At 43.4% G+C, this 17,596-nt stretch overlaps 2 protein-coding genes across 5 annotated transcripts in view; one reads left to right on the top strand and one right to left on the bottom strand.

The window, feature by feature from the left end:
• Positions 1-10,797, top strand: part of COL9A3 (collagen type IX alpha 3 chain) — a 38,868-nt gene extending 28,071 nt beyond the window's left edge. For all 3 annotated transcript variants that reach the window (XM_074843433.1, XM_074843434.1, XM_074843435.1), the window contains 9 exons: positions 352-423; positions 3,956-3,991; positions 5,380-5,424; positions 5,958-5,990; positions 6,365-6,511; positions 7,126-7,180; positions 8,088-8,270; positions 8,535-8,612; positions 10,492-10,797. In XM_074843433.1, coding sequence (XP_074699534.1) covers positions 352-423; positions 3,956-3,991; positions 5,380-5,424; positions 5,958-5,990; positions 6,365-6,511; positions 7,126-7,180; positions 8,088-8,270; positions 8,535-8,612; positions 10,492-10,667 — 825 coding nt within the window. In that variant the 3' untranslated portion in view covers positions 10,668-10,797. The remainder of the gene's footprint in view (positions 1-351; positions 424-3,955; positions 3,992-5,379; positions 5,425-5,957; positions 5,991-6,364; positions 6,512-7,125; positions 7,181-8,087; positions 8,271-8,534; positions 8,613-10,491) is intronic.
• Positions 10,798-11,301: 504 nt separating this feature from the next.
• On the bottom strand, positions 11,302-17,589 carry TCFL5 (transcription factor like 5). 2 transcript variants are annotated; one of them, XM_074843437.1, is made up of 6 exons: positions 16,286-17,589; positions 15,423-15,609; positions 14,639-14,807; positions 13,837-14,071; positions 13,282-13,423; positions 11,302-11,468 (listed from the first exon to the last, which is right to left on the bottom strand). In XM_074843437.1, exons 1-6 carry the CDS (start codon positions 17,008-17,010, stop codon positions 11,397-11,399), a joined length of 1,530 nt encoding a protein of 509 aa, XP_074699538.1. In that variant the 5' UTR covers positions 17,011-17,589; the 3' UTR covers positions 11,302-11,396. The 2 variants fall into 2 exon arrangements, with proteins under 2 accessions (XP_074699538.1, XP_074699537.1); XM_074843436.1 differs by lacking the exon at positions 11,302-11,468 and adding an exon at positions 11,635-12,587.
• Between the last annotated feature and the right edge of the window lie 7 nt (positions 17,590-17,596).

Below are 17,596 nucleotides of genomic sequence, written 5' to 3'. Positions count from 1 at the left end.
AAACTGGCTGAAAACCAGTGTATGGTGCTGCCTTCTGGGAGCATCACTTGGTCGGGAGTCACAGATGTGATTTTATTAACACTGGCTGGAGCACCTTGGCAGGGTGGGGGACCTCGGTTATGAAATGGGGCAGAAGTTGGAGTGAGTAGTACCAACCAACACAAGTGGCACCAGCAGTCAGCAAGTGGTCTGTAGGTCCTGGGGAAAAAAGGAAGGAGGAAATCTAAGACAAATGACCTTTATGAATGTGTTATGGAGACTGGTGAACTTTGGGGCTGTCAAGATACACGGGGTCTCCTGGCATTGTAAGCTGTAGCTCATGGGGGTTTTTTTTGTTTGTTTTCCCAACAGGGTCCCAAAGGTGCCAGTGGTGAACCTGGCCTTCCTGGTCCAACTGGAATCCGTGGGGAGTTAGGTGACAGGGTAAGGAGACATCTGTAACTATTTTTTTTCTGGCAGATATGAAATTAAGAGCATAACAGGGCCTCGGTGTACATGGTGTAGCTGCTGTCACCCCAGCGAACACAAGCAGGCTTGGTAGAGGGTGGGTACATCAGGTGTCCCCGTCCATCCTCTGAGGGTGTTGCGTGCCCGGGACAGACCCTACAGCTGGTAGCAGGATTTGTGCATCCTGCCTCTTCTGTTCCTGTCCTTGTTTTTGTTTCAGTTCAGGAACTCCCACTATTTTTAGAGAGGATGGATTGTTTAAAAGAGAATTTGGGACCCTATCCTAGCCAGAATAGGTGATTGTTTTGGGTTTTTTCCCTGCTCTGCATGCTGATTTCACCAAAGCCTTGCTCCCCGTGAGCATTTTTGTTACTCAGATGATTGATTAGGTTTTCTGGATTTTTTTTTTTTTTAAATTACAGTTTCCTCAGTGATTTTTCTTTCTTGAACAGCAACATACCTGAGCCCCACACCTCAGAATAAATGCGACTCTTTCATTTAAATGAATTAATTCTCATTTAAAAGAAGCCAGCAGGGCAAAGTGAATGACATTTGTTCGGGGCTTGCAGGAGAACAGTAGCTGTGTGTTTGCTGGCTCCCTCGACTCCAGCTTTAAGGTGAAGTTTCTGTGTAAGCAATCGCAGCAGCACCACGGGGGTTTCACAATGGCCCTTCTGTGCCGGCTCCAGGCAGGTTTAAAAAAAGCCTCTTGGAGAGAGACTGTGAGCCTGGAAGTGTGAAACAGGAGGGTTATTGTGGGGCTGCAGGGTTCTGACTGCATTCAGGGCTTTGCTGTGGTGAAGAGGGGGAAGAGGCCCCTGCACAGAGCAGCCTGGTATCCAGAGAGCTGCTCCAAGCAGAGAGAGGGAAAATGTTATGCTTAAAGCAAAAAAAAAAAAAAAAAAATCTAGGTTTTATTTCTGGGTCTGAAGTGTAGTTACTCTAAGATGTAATTGTTGATTGTTTCTTAACACCCCAGCTCGTTAACAGCTTTCCCCAGGAAAGCATGCTGTAGCAGGTTTGGATAATGATGGAAACTTTCCACCTCCCCGTATGCAACTGGTGCTCAGAGTAACTTCCACCTGCCCACCCAGTCCCACTGGTGTCAGTGACAGCCACGTGTGCCCACAGTCCTCTCTGTGCGGGCAGCAACGAGGGCTGTGCCAAGCAAGCTGCCCTGCAAATATCCACACTTACTACCGGGCACAAAATTTGGGCTGGGAAGACCCTAAAATCCTAAAGACCGTGTCTTTGGCACTTAAACAAACCCTCTGCCGCTGGGGGTGGACAGAGTGTGCAGCAGATGCTGCCCTGGGTTTGCTTGACTGCCCACCCAGCCTGCTGGTCCTGATGTGTGGAAAGAGAACTAAAGTACAGGATCAATATAATCGCAGCATCCCAGCTGCAGCTAACCCACCACATTCTCCTGAAATCAATTGTGGCTTTTTTCCTTTGGGGGGGGAAAAAAAAAAAAAAAAAAAAATCCTGCAAGCCTGAATTAACAGGTACTGATGTGCTTTTTCACAGTCCTTGGACTGACTGTGGCTGGGAATATAAACCAGCATATCAGTCAGTGTGTTTGCTGGCATGAAAAATACAAGTGGTTTAGTGCATTTGACTGTAAGATATAAAATAGCATTGAGATGATATATAAACCATCTTGTTGGAGTGGGATGTTGGGGAGGGGACGGATTTGACTGTTATTGCTGACTGAGGTAGCAATAAGCAAATATTTTTCCTAAGGATTTTTATTATGATCAAATTCCTGAGGATTCTGGGTGCTGGCAGCCATCTGGGGCAATGTCTCTCTCCGCTCCATCCTGGCATCACTAGATTTTTGGCCAAAAATGTTGCCTGTGTTTAACTGATAGGGTGACACAAACGTGAGGACGGCTGGTGGACGTGGAGCTGGTGGTCCTAAAGTCCTGTCACTTGCTCTGCTGCCAGGAATCACTACTGCTGTAAATTACAGTTCTCAATCCAAATCTTTTGGGCTAAGCCTTTCTTTAAGGGAGTGTTCCTCACAGGATATGGTCTTTGGTGACTAAACTGTGTTTTATTGCCATAAACTTTCATGGAGACTTGGGACTCTGTGAAGCCAGCGGTGTAAATCTATATGATAATGTTCAGAAAAGAATATATTGCCTTTGCCATCAGCAAACATAAGATGGGAGTTATAAATAGCTGTAGTCATTTTTGCATTTCCACTTTCCATTGTCTGTTTTGTTGAGAATTATTTTTTCTGTAATACAATTCTTTAACTTATTCAGTGCTTGACTTGAGCAAAATGACATGTCCTTGTTATATGTGTTTGTCCTCCTCAAAGATTCTGTTCTGCTGAGCCATTTCCAGATCTAATTATTAAAAAAAGATCAGTTTGCAGATGCCAGATTGATGAATGTGCCATAGAAATCCTGTTTGAGGGTAACATGGTTGAATTTCCCGTGTAGATTTTGCAGTAGAGAAAAAAAATTTGGGGTTCTCCTGAACTCCTGGTTGGCTCTGCTGTGTGGACCCAAAGTCACGAAAAGGTCTGAAAATGTCTCATGTCCTCTCTGTGAATGCCAGGAAGGTAAAATTGGAAGGATTTTTCAAGTTGCCTGAATTATTCCTAGGGTGATAATCAGTTCATCATCCAAATGTATTTTATTCCTGTGGCCGTGTTGTTCTGTGAACCTCAAAGTCCGGAGCAGCTAACTCTAAATCCCCAGGAAAACTGACAGTCTAATAAAGCTTTAAAAAACAATCCTGGGGTTTTGCCTTTGTGGTACAAAAATGTTCTTGTCCATTTTATACCATGAGTAAATTCAATCTGCTTCTCACATCTTCAGGTGTGAAAGGCAGAGATCAATCCCCCACCAAGTCTCATCCTGGACCTCTTCCTTTAATTAGTGAATTTGTAAAACTGCTGTTTTGTCATGATTGTGAGATGACAATAATGAAAAGCAGAGGGGCAGAAGCAAAACAGAGTTCCCACCCCTGGGATGGATGTGAAAGACGACCTTTGTGAAACAGGTGTTAAAGACTAGGATTAAAATCACAGAATTCATTTTGGTTTTATTTAGGAAATTGAGGAGGATGGTATGAAAAAGGCCCGTGTAGATAACCCGTGCCAGGCAGGTGGGGAGCAGTGCATTGCTGAGCCATGCCAGGAAGGTCTTTCTGGTCTGGTTGGATGAGGATTTGGTGGGCAGAAGACCACCAGGCCTGAGTTGGGAGGTTCTGCCTGGTCTGGCAGCTGCTCTGCGTTGTCACTGGCATGGCAAGAGGCCTGAGAAACTGTCCTGCAACACAAACCACTGGCTGTGGAGTGCTACAAATCTAGCAAGGATGCTTGAAACCTCTTCTTATTTCTAGAAGTATGAATGAGATTTGGACCCTCCTACTTGGCAGCTGGGAGACTAATTCCCAACCCCTTGCTGAGTGAGTGGAAGTCTGACTGCACCAAGAATTCACAGGAAAATAACAGTTTGAGCTCATTTGCCTTCTTTCTTTTACTTATTCTCAGGGTTCTACTGGTGTTCCTGGTCCCAAAGGTAACCAGGTAAGTGATAAATTTCATGCTGTAAGTCAGCAGAGGCATTTAAACCGTACCTTAGGCGCAGCCTTTGACACGCAACTGCTTTTCCTCCCTTAAATGAAAATATTCTGGAGCAGGCACCAACAAAACCCTCTTTGGTCCTGTTTTTCCTGCGTTGGTGAAAGAGATGTAGTCTGTTCTAATGGAGGCATGTGAAAACGCCGTGATAAAAATGCTAGACTCTTGCTGTGTGTTTTGTAACCACGAGGTATGCCGTGTATGAGCTCCTCACATCAGACTCCTCCTGAGTTAAGTTTAGAAGTGCAGCTTTTCACTGAACTTCATGTGCCTGATGAAGAGGATTCATCCTAGCCTCAAAGCCTGGCACGCTAATAGACTAATTTAATCTTTTACTTTTTGCTGCTTAACTTCCATAGTTGGATTAATCTCAGCGATGAGCTTTTGAGCCAGTTTTCATCAAATATATGACTTTCATTAATGCATGACTGGTTTTGCAGAAAGCAAGGGCTTTTCCAGCAAGCATTGCTTGTTTTGTTTACCACTGTCAGTGTCTGTGTGGTCTCTGTTGCTAAGGGAAAGACCAACCTAATCTCTGTTTGTCTTGAAATAACTTCCTCTCTGAAGCCATAGAGTCACCATAACAATGTTCATTATCTGCTCTAATTACCGTGTAATAAGCCAGCTCTGCTGCAGAGCGCTCGGCGTGGGAAGCGCTGCCCGTGTGGCCGGTGGCAGCAGACTCAGCGGGTCGTGTGGTCCCCGGCGATGCTCCAATGGCACACGCTGCTGTCGGCTTCATGGAGCTCATCAGCCAGTGGATCATGGCTAGTAAAAATAATGAGAGGGGGTGGTCCTCACCGAGTGATGATTGCTTCTGTTTAAGGGTGCCATGAAGCTGTTCTGCAGTGACTTTCTACCGAGGAAGCCTGGAGGACATAGCTGGACACTGAACACTTTGCTGTCATTGCAAACCCATGCTTCCTGTGAGACCCACAACTGGGGAACCTGAAATTTAGATTCCTTGTACGAGGAATGGCAGTGCCAGCCCATGGATGTCTTTTATGGCCACCCCATCAGGGCTCTCATTTGTATGAATTCTGCCTTTCATCCAAGTACCGGCTTGTTGCAAAGGGCACCTTGTCCTTGTGCAAGCTGGAACTTGGATGAAAGGCTGAATTCAACAGCAACGAGTGCCATTGTCAGCAGAGCAGCTACTGTAGAGATCAGCTTTGGGAAGAGAGAACTTCCTCTTGCCAGAGCAGCTGTATAAGTTGCTAAGTGCCCCCATCTCCCTCAGGAGTTGAGGTTATCCAAGTCTCAGGGTGAGCCTCACTGCCAATAATCTTTATGCACCAGTAGGTGCAGGGTTAATTCCAGTATCTCCCTTTCAGGGCATTGCTGGAGCAGATGGCCTCCCAGGTGACAAAGGAGAACTGGTAGGTGTCCTTACATGCAGTAGAATTGACTCCTCAAATAACACATGAGTCTAGAGAACCACATATCCAGAACTAACGTGGTCAGTCAGAATTAACCGTCCGAGATCTCCCACCCTGCTGGCTGGGAGCAGGAGAAGGCAACCCAAGCCTTTCCGCCGCCGTTTTCACGGTGTGCATCAGCTCTCCTCCTGTCCTTAGCGAGCACCGACGGCCAGCGTGGCCTTCACAGACCGGTGGCGTGTCAGCACTGGTTTGTCATGACACTGCTCTGTCCACGGGGCGTTTGGGCCAGCTCACGAAGTCGCTGGGCTGCCTGGACCACGTTCAGTCTGGACGTTAGAGTCCTCTCCCTGTTGTGCCGGGGCTGAGTCTGGTCTCCAGCACCCTCTTGCCATTCCTGGCCCCTTTGCTAGAAAAGCCCGTTAGGTGCCACGTACGAGTCATCGCAGCTTCCCAGAGCCTGGGAGATTTGACTTTAGATGTGTGTTTTCTGAATGGATCATTCTTTCTTATTTCCCTTTTCTTTCTGACAGGGTCCCTTTGGTCCCCCTGGCCAAAAAGGAGAGGTATGTGTCAGACATTGCGGGCTCATGACCCGAAAAGTTTGGGAGTAAACATGCTTATGGCATCTTTTGATGCTGTGTTCTGGCATCGTTTCCTAGAATCATGTTTTTTTCATGGTCATGCTGTGAAATTTATGACAATGACAACTTTTTGTGGCGTTCAAAACATTCAAATGTGTTTGATAATTTTGATACAGCGAGGACTCATGTTATCATGACCTATATATGTAAAACCACCGATACGATGTAAGAAATGTCCATGGTCAGCCAGAGCAGTTAGGGAAACCTGAAGAAAGGCTTAACTAATCCCAATGAGAAAAGAACGGACCATGTCTTCCATTTTAAGTGTTTTTTTTTTTTTTTCTTCTTTATTACAGCCAGGAAAAAGAGGAGAACTCGGTCCCAAAGGTGTCCAAGGACCTAATGGGACAGCTGGAGCACCAGGGATCCCAGGACATCCAGGGCCCATGGGCCATCAGGGGGAGAGAGGCGTTCCTGGCATCACGGGAAAACCTGGGCCTCCTGTAAGTAGTATCAGCTCCTGGGGCACCGTCACGGAGTCTCTGAAGGAAATAAATGGATCGTGGAGTTTAGGTGCATGTTTAAAAAATAAGGTCCTGCATTTGAGCAGGCAGAAGTAGGTAACTGTGCGTGCAAGCTAATGGTCTTGCAAAAAGATTAACAGTTGGCAAGCTTCAGAATTAAAGTCCCCTAGAATGTGTGACTTGGAGAATTAATCTTCTCTCACAGTGATACCCGAACAGATTATCTGCGTCCATTGGAACAGGCTACGAGTCACTGTTCTCATTACAAAAGTCAGTTAGAAGTTGGTCATTTAAAAATACAAGTCCCATTATCTACCTCAAATGTTAGACCTCTGTCTTGGTCCAGGAAAGGCCAAATAAGCCCCAGATTAAACATCTGGCCTAACATTAAAATTAATCTCTGCCATTAGTATGACAGAGCTTCTGAATTGAAGCTGTCATCTTCTGAAGAGGGGAAAACCCCCTCCTCGCCATGAGGGATCCCCTGCTGCTTACTGAGCTGCTGGAAAGGTGTTTCGTGGCCTGAAGCTTCTGTCAGGGATTATTATTGATAACGTGGTTTGTGTAAGGACAGATTCTTCTGTGAATTGCAGGGCAAAGAGGCCAGTGAACAACATATAAGAGAACTCTGTGGGGAAATGATAAATGGTGAGTATTACTGAGAGAAAACTGACTCTAATTACGGTATTTAGCTGAAGATGAGTAGATCCTGAACATAAGGTGGCTCCTGAGATTTGTTGTTATTCTTTCTTAATATGAAAAAAAAAAAAATCTTTAATGTAAGGAGATTCTTCAGGAGGTCACCTTGTTGTCTGGGTTGTCTTTCACTTTTCTAAAATTAGTATTTATAAATGATTCATCATGGCAACATACAAAGTGTGCTGAAAGCAGCATGGACACAAGTATTGTAAGTATTAAGGATAGGGTGTAGTTGAGAACTGTCAGTGTGAGGTTAATGGTTGGACAAGGTGATCTTCAAGGTCTTTTCCAACCTTGATTCTGTGATTGTGCACGTGTGTGGCCAAGCCCCAGGCGGTGAGACCATCTGCCCCAACCTGGGTGGTTCTGAACTTCAGCTGCCCCCTGCGTGGCACCCCCCTCTCCTGGGGCACGATCCGGGCCGGCTCCCAAGGGGTCTTCATCTTCCTTTGGAGTTACTGTGCTGCATTTAGGGGTTACGTTCACCATTTGGGATGAAGTTAAAACTCTGAAAGCTTGTTTCAGAAAATGTGTTTTACTTATCGTTTTCTAGAATACTTGACATCTTTTAAAGTGGTTTAGGAAATATCAATGGCTTAAAAACCTGCAGATTTCTGACCAAAATCTCCCTCTGTGGAGATGTAAAAAACCCCTAAAAGCCACAGATGAGCTGAGAGGAGAGATTCAGTGATTCCTTCTGCAGAAGCAGTAGGTGTGTAGGAGCGGCAGGGAGTGAGATCTCACAAGCAGGCAGCGCTGCTTTAGCTGCTCACTCGACGAAGCACACGCGGTGGCAGACGACAGCCAAGCAAAGAGTGAAAACGTCGGACACGCAGTTTTTCGTTGTTCTTTTCAGATCAAATTGCACAGTTAGCTGCTAATCTGCGAAAGCCCTTGTCTCCGGGAATGACGGGTCGTCCTGGCCCAGCTGGTCCCCCGGGTCCTCCTGGAGCCGTGGGAAGTGTTGGACATCCTGGTCCTCGTGGGCCCCCCGGATACAGAGGCCCAACAGGAGAACTTGGTGATCCTGGTCCTAGAGGTAAGACTAAACCAACCTGCTTCTTTTTGATGCCCGCTGAAATAAATTGCAAACTTGTACTAATTTCAGCAGCGGAGGAAAAAAGATGAGGCCTTGGGCAGTGGGTGGAGTTCCAGGGAGCAGTTCTGCATCTTTAGGGATGCAGTGTAAGCAAAGATCCTGGCAACGTCCTGAGGATTTCGAGTTTTTGTTTTTCCCCTTCCTGTCCCTGGCTCCAGCTGCAGCACACAACTCACTGTTGAAATTGTCTGTTTACGATTAAAGGTGACACGGGTGAAAAGGGAGATAAAGGACCTGCTGGTCAAGGTATTGATGGGCCCGATGGTGATCAAGGACTTCAAGGTAAGGTTGTGCAAATCACTTAATAAACCATGACTAAAGTAAAAGCTTACAAGGGACAGCTCTGCATATCAGTGGCAGTATCTTATAATCACTTTGTCCCTGTGATTGCAGGGTGGTTTTCCTTGTGGGTACAGCAGGTACAGATGGTTTGAACAATAGAACTTAATTAGCACATCCCCTCTTCACACCACTCCTGTCTAGTCCTAAATGTTTTGGAGGCTGTTTCTGAGAAAAGGCTGCTGGAACAGCCAGGTTCTTCATGTGTTCTTGGTTTCTTCCACTAATGGCTGTGAAAGGTCAGGAGCTTTTATAGATTGGGATGTCAGAACTCTTCTTAACTTCACCCACGTAGCTGGAGGTTATTCTTTCCAGTGGTACTTCATATGCAGTAACTAACTAGTTAATTAACAAGTAGTGTAGCAGTTCATGTAAAGGTGTGTAACACCTGTGAGGCTCTGGCTCCAGATTAAGGCAAAAGGATTGTGCCTGCTGCCTGCTTCCTCATGGACATGTCTCTGATGCTCCGCTTAAAGAACGGCTGCAGCGAAAGCTGCGGCCTGGGCCACCAGCTACAGTCCTCCAAAATACAGTTCGTGTTTCTGGATCAAACAGGAGAAATCAGGGACAACATTTAATTTTACCAGAAACAAATATAAGTTCCTAGTGTAATGATTTTGAGAGACAGTGGTGTCACTGCTCCGTACCTGGCTATAATCCCAGTTCCTGAAGTCATGAATGCTTTCTCAAACGATTCAAATATTAATTTGTGCAAATTAATGAATATCTCTTAGAAACTTGGAAGAATATTCTTTATTTTGCTCACCTCTTAAAGCAGCTTTTCTAATTGTGATTACATCTGTACAATGAATAAGCTATAGGCACCAACAGCAGGCTCTGCACCCGTATCACTTCCTAAAACCAGAATATTTGCACCCAGTTGTCTTAGATTCTTCTATAAAATAATTGCATTAATCCATAAATGTTTTCTTTTCCAAAGCATGTAAAAAGACACCATGTTTCACATATTAGATATTGAGAGCATTTATCCTACTCCTGAAATATAAGGAGAGGAACAGCAGACACAGTTCATCACTTACATGAATAAAAAGATTCAGGCACCACCTCTCCATCGTAGCTAAGACAGAAATGCAGGTTTATAGACCACCTGCTATAGCTGTCCCTCAGGGAGACACAATCATATCGTATAGTACTTCAGAAAACTGCTCTTATGGAAATTAGTGGTTTGTGAATTATTTTGGCATCTGAAGGAAAAAGGAAATAATAATAGCTTGAGTCCACCCAAAGCAGAAATTATTTTTGCCACAAAACAAACTATGTATTTCATAGTGAGCACGTTTTTGAAATTAGACACAGGTATAAAGGAAACTCCTTATCTGTAATGTCAGGGAGATGTTCTGTATCTCGTTGTTCTCTTGACTCCCCTTCCTCGGGATGTTAATTACAGCTAGGCCTCAGGAGGTGCCTGAGGAGCAAGCTGGTGGCCATGGAGGAGGGACAGTTGTGAGCACTCCTGTTGTCACAAGGAGGAAGCTGCAAGGTCACACATCCAGGACATCCCTTGAGCAAACTATTCAGGCATGATATAAAATAATTCCAGTTACAAATTACTTGTTCTTATTCATGGTGTCATACCCTAACTGAGGTAGTTCCAGTAAAGCCAGAAGTTCTCTAAAAAATCCAATGCACATACTCCAGATTCAGGCTAAATTTATTCAACACCTTGTATTCAACAGGCCAGAACAAGTCCAATGTACAGATACTCAAAGTATTTTAAGAACTCTAGAAGTAACACACATATATACATATATTTTTTTAAAAAAAAGGAAATAATTGTCATCTTTTTCCCCTTCTTGTTTAGGACCACCTGGTGTACCTGGAATTACGAAAAATGGCCGTGACGGTGCTCAGGGTGAACCCGGTCTTCCAGGGGATCCTGGGACTCCTGGTGCTATTGGGGCTCAGGGAACTCCCGGAATATGTGACACATCAGCTTGCATGGGAGCTGTTGGAGCATCGACTTCCAAAAAATCATAAGAAAACAGTACAAGAAGTGGAGAAGTGACTGACTATTTAAATAAACGGTGCATTGTAAGAAAACAGACAGAATCCTCCTAGTGATAAATGGACAGATGTTCCTTCTGTTATATTAAGTGGAGACTTTGACACAGTTCTATGGAAAAGAAAGCATCAGATGAAAACTTTAATTAAAAGATGCTTTATGAGTATTTTCTCCTCCCCCACAATTATTTTCCAGCATTTTTACTGCTAAACAACCTCACCTTCCCTTTCTCCCTTTGTTCAAGAGACCTGCAAGAGGAAGCATTGTTCCTTTGTACCATCACCCCCCTAACAATGTACTAAAGATCACAACTTTTCTCTATAAACGTTTGAGCCTTGTCAAGTGAATTCCTTGGTGCTGCTCCCCTGACTTCAGTTATGCAGGTTTGTGCACTAAAACACATGTTCTTAAGGTATTCAGGCACCGAACTGCTACTTTCATCAGTGAAATTAGGTATTTAAACATCCAGTACTTTCTTATCTTAAGATTCTGGCCTAAGTAAAGACCATTGCTTATGTATATGCTGTCAGTTATCAGATTGCACCTCAAATACTTGCCAAGACTAGTAAATAGTAATCCTCTTGCAATCCAGTTCTGCAAAAGGTGTAATGTATATATTTTAATTTACAGGGGAGAATTTTTGTATATTTCCATATGATAATAAAGGAAATCAACTAACAGCATTTTCATGACCTCTACTTAAGCTATTTGCACAGTAATTGTGAATGAAACCCCAAGTAAGAAAGGATGCTCTTCTGAAGTCCAGCCAAAAACACCTGTATGAACTGTTGTAAAAATAAAATGAGATTTTTTTTTTAACCTTTTCTTCGTGATGATGTAAGTGTCATTATACACATCAGATTAACTCAGCTGAACTCTGTTTTCCAGAACTGGTTTTACTAGGCTTGTTTGGAAATAAATTGATGCAAAATTGTCCATATCCGTGATTCAAAACAGTATTTATTTTCAGAGACCTTTTTATACTTTAAAACCTGCTAGTATCATCTATTTAAAAAAATTAGTAAAACACACTACTCTATGTCTGCCCTATATGCTAAAGCCTATGAACAAAGGAGTCATATTTATCTTTAAATATGAAAACAGTTTGTGCATTTAAATAATCTACTGTTTACAATATGCCACTCGGACTAAAGTAACAATACACAAACTTGTGGACAGTTGTGTGATAGACATTAAAAATAGTACTGTATCTTAAAAAAATGCTAACACCACTACTACACTTCAGGGCCAAGCATGTTAAAACTATGCACTTATTCAATTAACTGATAGAACTTAAATTTTTAATGGAAAAAATGGGCATTATACTACGGTAACTTTAATTTCTTTTTACATTTGAACACTACATTTACATCTAGTCATTAAAATAACAGGACAGATTGAAGTTCTACACCTATTCTTAACTGTACTGGATCATCTTTTTAAAAAAAACAAACAACAAACCACAACAAAAAAACCCCAAAGCAGAATGACAAACAGAAAAAGAGCAAATTTTTTATAATTAAAGGGGAAAAATACTTAGCTGTCATGACATTTTCTTGTAGCTTCGAGTCCCAAAGCTCCTTTAACAGCACTGATTTCTATTGCTGCTACTTAACTTTCATTTCCATTTTGAATAGAGAAGATTTTCTTTAAAGTGCTATTTATATATTTTTACAAGTTATATTTTCTAATTAATATACAGCATGTAAACAAAGAAAATAAAAACCAGTTTGGGCCGTTGTTAGCCACACGTCGTAGAGTCCAAGGCAGTCAGCTCAGACTGCTTGGTCTCCAAAGCCATGCTTGTTTTCCTGCACTGGATGTGTTACAAATGAGTCTGATCCTGCTGTTTTTAGTCTCCTGCCTGTTTTACCACAGAACACAGTCTCAAATTCCTAAAAAGCAACACACAAAAGACAAATAGCAATTATGTTTAATGTAGATATTTACTTGAGATCTATGTTTTTGTTTAACTAGTGTCTTAGGAAAAAAAAACCACCCAGCTTTAACAGGCAGTGCTGAGGGGCCACACCAGTACCTAGACAAGCAGGTTTTCCCACACACGCTCCAGCTGCTCTCTTAAGATACTCAGCAGAGCCAGAATTATCTGGGGCTGCAAGTGCTGGTGTGGTAGCACAGGAGCTGCTTAAAAGGCACATAACCCTTTACTACTCTCACCCACTTTGAGATAGCGTGAATCCCATCCCTTAACTACTAGTTCATGAAAACTAACTAGAAGGCAGCTCTGAAAGAGGTGGAAAGGAGAGAAAATGAAGGGGAGGGGAAGAATGGCTGAAGAAGACCTCAATTCTACATTGCTGTTCGGACAGTAACACACTCAGGAACTGGGCTAATTAAAAAAAAAAAAAAAATTTAAAATCTTATTGAAAACCCTGACTGAGGACACCCTATGATTTCACACTACTGAACTGAACCAGCTATTAAGACAAAGAAGTAAAGGAAAGTTCAAGGATACAGTGGTCCTTCACAAACAGCATCAAGCAGAAGCATTCCATAGACTTTTAGCTACGATAGCTTTAAAACATTTCACATTTTTATCAAGAACAAAAATGAAATTAGATTTAAAACCTGTTTCATAGAATCACCATGCTGTTCCTGAATGTACTTCAGAAACGCAGTTGTCCATTCTAAAGTTGTTGCTTTATCAGTATCAACAGTACAGAATGGAACCAGAAGATTCAGTTCATCACAACAAAAGCGGATTCTGCGCCTGCAGGCAAATACCAAAGGTTACCAACCCATGGGCCAGAAGGAAGGAAAAAAATAAAAAAAGGAAGACTACTCACATGTGCTACAAGCCACGGACTTTGGGGACTTCTTTTTGTTTGGTACAAGCTTTGTATTTGTATATTAGTCGTGTTATACACAAGTTACCTTATCTTTATAGAACTGGTTAAATGTTTCAAAATCTTTTTGTTTATAGTGCAAAAAACCCTGAAGACTACCACAATGAAACATACGGTATGCTTTTCGTCTAACAAACACCAACCCCTCACCACCCGCATTGCTTTTTCAAGGTAAAACAAAGTATGTCAAATTTACATTTTACTCTGGATAATGACCTGAGTATTCCAGTATTTTAGGTTTCAAAAACTTTGCGTTGCCACTCTCCACAGAAATTACCTTCTGTCCCTCTCCATGCGGTTGTGTCTTTCTCTCCGCTGGGTGACTCCATCCTGTGTCCCACCTTGTGCCTGCGTGCTCGGACGGGACGGCGCTGGCTGCCAGGGGCCCTGGGCAGCCGTGCTGCTCTGGCGTACATTCTGAATTTCACCAAGAGGTTTGCGATCTGTGTTTGGATCCAGTGGGCCTGCATGGCTGCAACTTCTGTTCAGCTCTTGCTTGCATAAGGTGTCTTCTTGGAAAAACAAAGAGGAAAAGAAGAACCCACTTATAACCCACTTATCACAGAAAATTTTTTTTTGTTGCTTTAGTTACGTGGAATAATCTTTGAAGCTTTATTGCCAACCGAGATCAACTCTTACAGCAAGGCATGTCCTTCAGAAGCCCTAAGGCACTGCTTGCTGCTTCAAAATCCGCCTAACTTCTATTTTCTCAGAGAACCCACTGAGATCATGCCTCCCTTTCATAAGCATTTGAGGCAGTCCTTTAAATATTCTTCAGCTGGATACTGACTGGATCTGCTGTATCAACTTTGGGGTCAAAAAGTGTAGAAAGAAACCTCAGGTTTTCTCATTTCAAGCTGAAGTGCTAAAGAATTTTGGAAGTATAGCTAAACTCACAGGTGTTGAACTTTTCTGGAGAAATCTAGTCCCATATCACCTATAGCACATCTCAGACATAAAAAACACACCTCATATGGTTCACTAAAATCATACTCATTCTAGAAAACACAAAAATTCAGGAAAAATTGTAGATTTGAAGGGCAAGAGAAAGCTAAGTGGAAAGAAGATAAATGGTTTACCTCCAACTTTAATCCAACCTTCCTCAGGCAAAGCTTTATTCATAGCACCTACTGTCTGTTTTGTGGATTCGATTTCCTGATAGCAGAAAGACAATGTCTTGGGTATCCCAAGGTCCTGCTGTTTGGCAGCTTCCAAAATAGTGCAAGACGTTCCAGAGGTCTGGGAAAACTAAAGAGAAAATACTTGGAGGACGGAGGACTATATACATCAAAAAGAACCTATTTTGATATCTTCACATTAACTTCTTAAGTTTTAGCCCTGTGATTCAGTAAATCCCAGTTACTTCTGCACACAACCGTGGGATTTGGACAGACTGATGAATATTTTTGGAATACTGCTGACATTTCCAAGTGCCATGCTATCACTCTTGCTTCAGAGGTTACTGCGAGTAGGGGGGGCAAAAAAAAAAAAAAGCTTTTTCATCAAAATTAATTAGAAAAACAAGAACCATAGAAAATGGTATTAAGTATCTTTTTCTTGTCTTGTGTAGATGAAGGTGATGATACACTGATAAACTCGAGGAAGAAATCTTTCTAGTAAGAAATCTAATGGCCACTGATCATTACCTGGATGCATGTTATGACAAATGTCACATTTAAGTATTTTTGATGGAGTCTTAAAGATTAACGTAAGTAAATTGCATTACAGATCATTCTGATCATCCCTATTCAAACCAAGTCACACTTTTAACACAAACCTTTAGAATTATATCACACCTAAGAGGTTAACATCAAGAGCATTTGAAATTAGCAGAGTACAAGTAGAGGTGAATAGGTTATCTACCTGTGTTTGAGAAGGATTAGCACTTCCAGCAGTAGAACATGCATTCATAGTAAGTATCGGGCATGTGAACTGTAAAGTAGGCGTGGCAGGTAAAGTCTTATTTTTCCCCAATGCAGCACACTTGTTTTCTTGCTGATGAAGAGGAACACCTATCAGTTCTGACGGCTGTCGCACCAATGTTACTAAACTTAAAAAAAGAAAAACAACAAAAAAAACAGAGAGAACATACCAGACTGGCTACTTGAAAACAGGTACAGAAAAATTTACAGCCACACATACTTCTAGTAACTATCACCAAGAAACCACTTTTAAAACTCATTTACTTTAAACAGAAATCATTGTTATCGCCTACTCCAGGGACAAAAATCAAAAAAACAGCTGAGAAAGTATTTTATTCTGTGCGGTAACAATTCAGCTTTATGCTCAATAAAATCGTTTATCAGCATACTTATAGTTACAGGGCCAGATTGTAAAACAGTAGTTTTGCTCAAAGTTTTCACCAGTCAGGCCTCAACATTGTAACACTGATCAATTGCTTTTAATATTTTGTTACGATCAAAAATCTACATTACTTTTAGCAAGTTGCATGTTAAAACTATGCAATGTTCTTCTCTCATACACGTTATCAAGAACAAAGTTGTAAAGTAATTAAATTTGGAACTACATGCTGTAGCATTTGTGCAATACACAGAGGGGACTAATCTGAGGTCAGTGGAGTCGCAGCCACGTTTGGCAGAGTTTAAAAAAGCCCAACCCATCATTCTCATGTGTTAGAAAAAGTGCTGTTCTTAGGTTTAGAAAATCAGTTTTGAACTATATGATACATACTTTAACAACATAAACTAAAATTAATTGCAACACACTTGTTAAGATTTACTCCAGATTCTTGGGGTTCCTGGTTTTCAGTCTGGATGCTGTTGAATCTGTCTTCCAGCCGAACTCTGACTGCAGATTTGGATCTAGGCTCTGGTGCCGGTGCCGAATTTTCAGCAAGCGTGCTTCCTTTATTCATCCCAACAAAATTTTCACTATGTTTAACTTTTACTAAACTGTGTCCTGAGACTTCTACAGAGCTATTGTTAGGCGTTTTCTCTGTTTGGCTCGAAGAGAGGTTTGACTCGCTAAACAACATCATTCTGAGCTCCTGAAAGTCAGTGCAGCCCAAACGGGGGTTTGAACTTGGCAAACTGCTGTCAGAAGGAAATCCTGACTGACCGCTAACTGGGTAAACCGACTGGTTCCCAGAGCAGTTTGAGGAACACTCCTCCTGACTGGTGTTCTGTGAGCTCTGCTGCAGAGGGGGGTCTGCAGAATTACCGGGCAAGGAGAAAGAATTGAGCCTAGCTTCCACTTCACCTTCACTAGCTCGTGCCTCCGTGTGTGAGTAAAGTATGCGCTGCAGCTGGGTGTACTCAATTTCCATCATCTCCACCAGGCTGACGTCTGTGGTGGTGAAGCTAAGATTTTGCTCACCAAATGAAACTTCACTTGAGCCTCCAGGTCCGACAGCACCGGGCGCAGGATCAGGAGCACCAGCTGTGCTCTGAGGGGTGGAGGTCTGAGGCTCCTCGGGGGCTGGTCCTGACATGACTACAGTAAACCTGATCAGTTACCAATGTCTCTTTCAACAATAAACTATAAAACCCCCAAGAATGATCAGGACTATTTTAAAAAAGAAAAAAAAAAAAATTGCACTTAATACCGCTGCTGTACCACCGCGAGGTCACAAAGCAAGGAAGAAGATCCTGCGAGCCCCTCTAACCATGTCTCACCCCTCCGGCGGCCCCCCCTGAGCCCAGCTGAAGCCCTCCCTCCCCCTCCAACACAACTGCTCCCGAGAAACGCGTCTCCCGCCCGCGGGAGAGGCTCCAGGGACGCTGCTGCCCAAGGATCCCTCAGAGGAGCCTCCCTGGGCCCCAGCGCGGCCCCGGGGGCAGGCGGAGGGGGAACAGCAGCTCGCCCGCCCCTCCGCTGGAAGGGACCAACCTCCCCGCAAGGCCCGGCGGGCGGAGGAGGCCCTGGGCTGCGAGGGAGAGGCGGCGGAAGGGGGAGAAAGGGCACCGCCACCCCGCCTCAGCCCGTCCTAACGCTCGGCCGCGCTGCCCGACACCGACCGCGAGCCCCGCCCAACGGCCGCGCGCAACGGCCGCCCGCGGGCCCGCCCCGCGCCTGCG

The sequence above is a fragment of the Strix aluco genome, chromosome 17 (genome assembly GCF_031877795.1).
Source record: "Strix aluco isolate bStrAlu1 chromosome 17, bStrAlu1.hap1, whole genome shotgun sequence".
Lineage (NCBI taxonomy): Eukaryota > Metazoa > Chordata > Aves > Strigiformes > Strigidae > Strix > Strix aluco.
This window is presented reverse-complemented; position numbering and strand designations above follow the sequence as displayed.

What these genes read in the sequence shown, in the direction of transcription:
- TCFL5 (XM_074843436.1), bottom strand. Translation starts at nt 17,010, where the DNA reads ATGTCAGGACCAGCCCCCGAGGAGCCTCAGACCTCCACCCCTCAGAGC. An exon ending in TCTGGAGTAAATCTTAACAA is followed by an intron (nt 15,610 to 16,285) that starts GTGTGTTGCAAT and finishes TCTTTTTTTAAG; the next exon opens with TTTAGTAACATTGGTGCGAC. An exon ending in CGCATGGAGAGGGACAGAAG is followed by an intron (nt 13,424 to 13,836) that starts GTAATTTCTGTG and finishes ATTTGCCTGCAG; the next exon opens with GCGCAGAATCCGCTTTTGTT.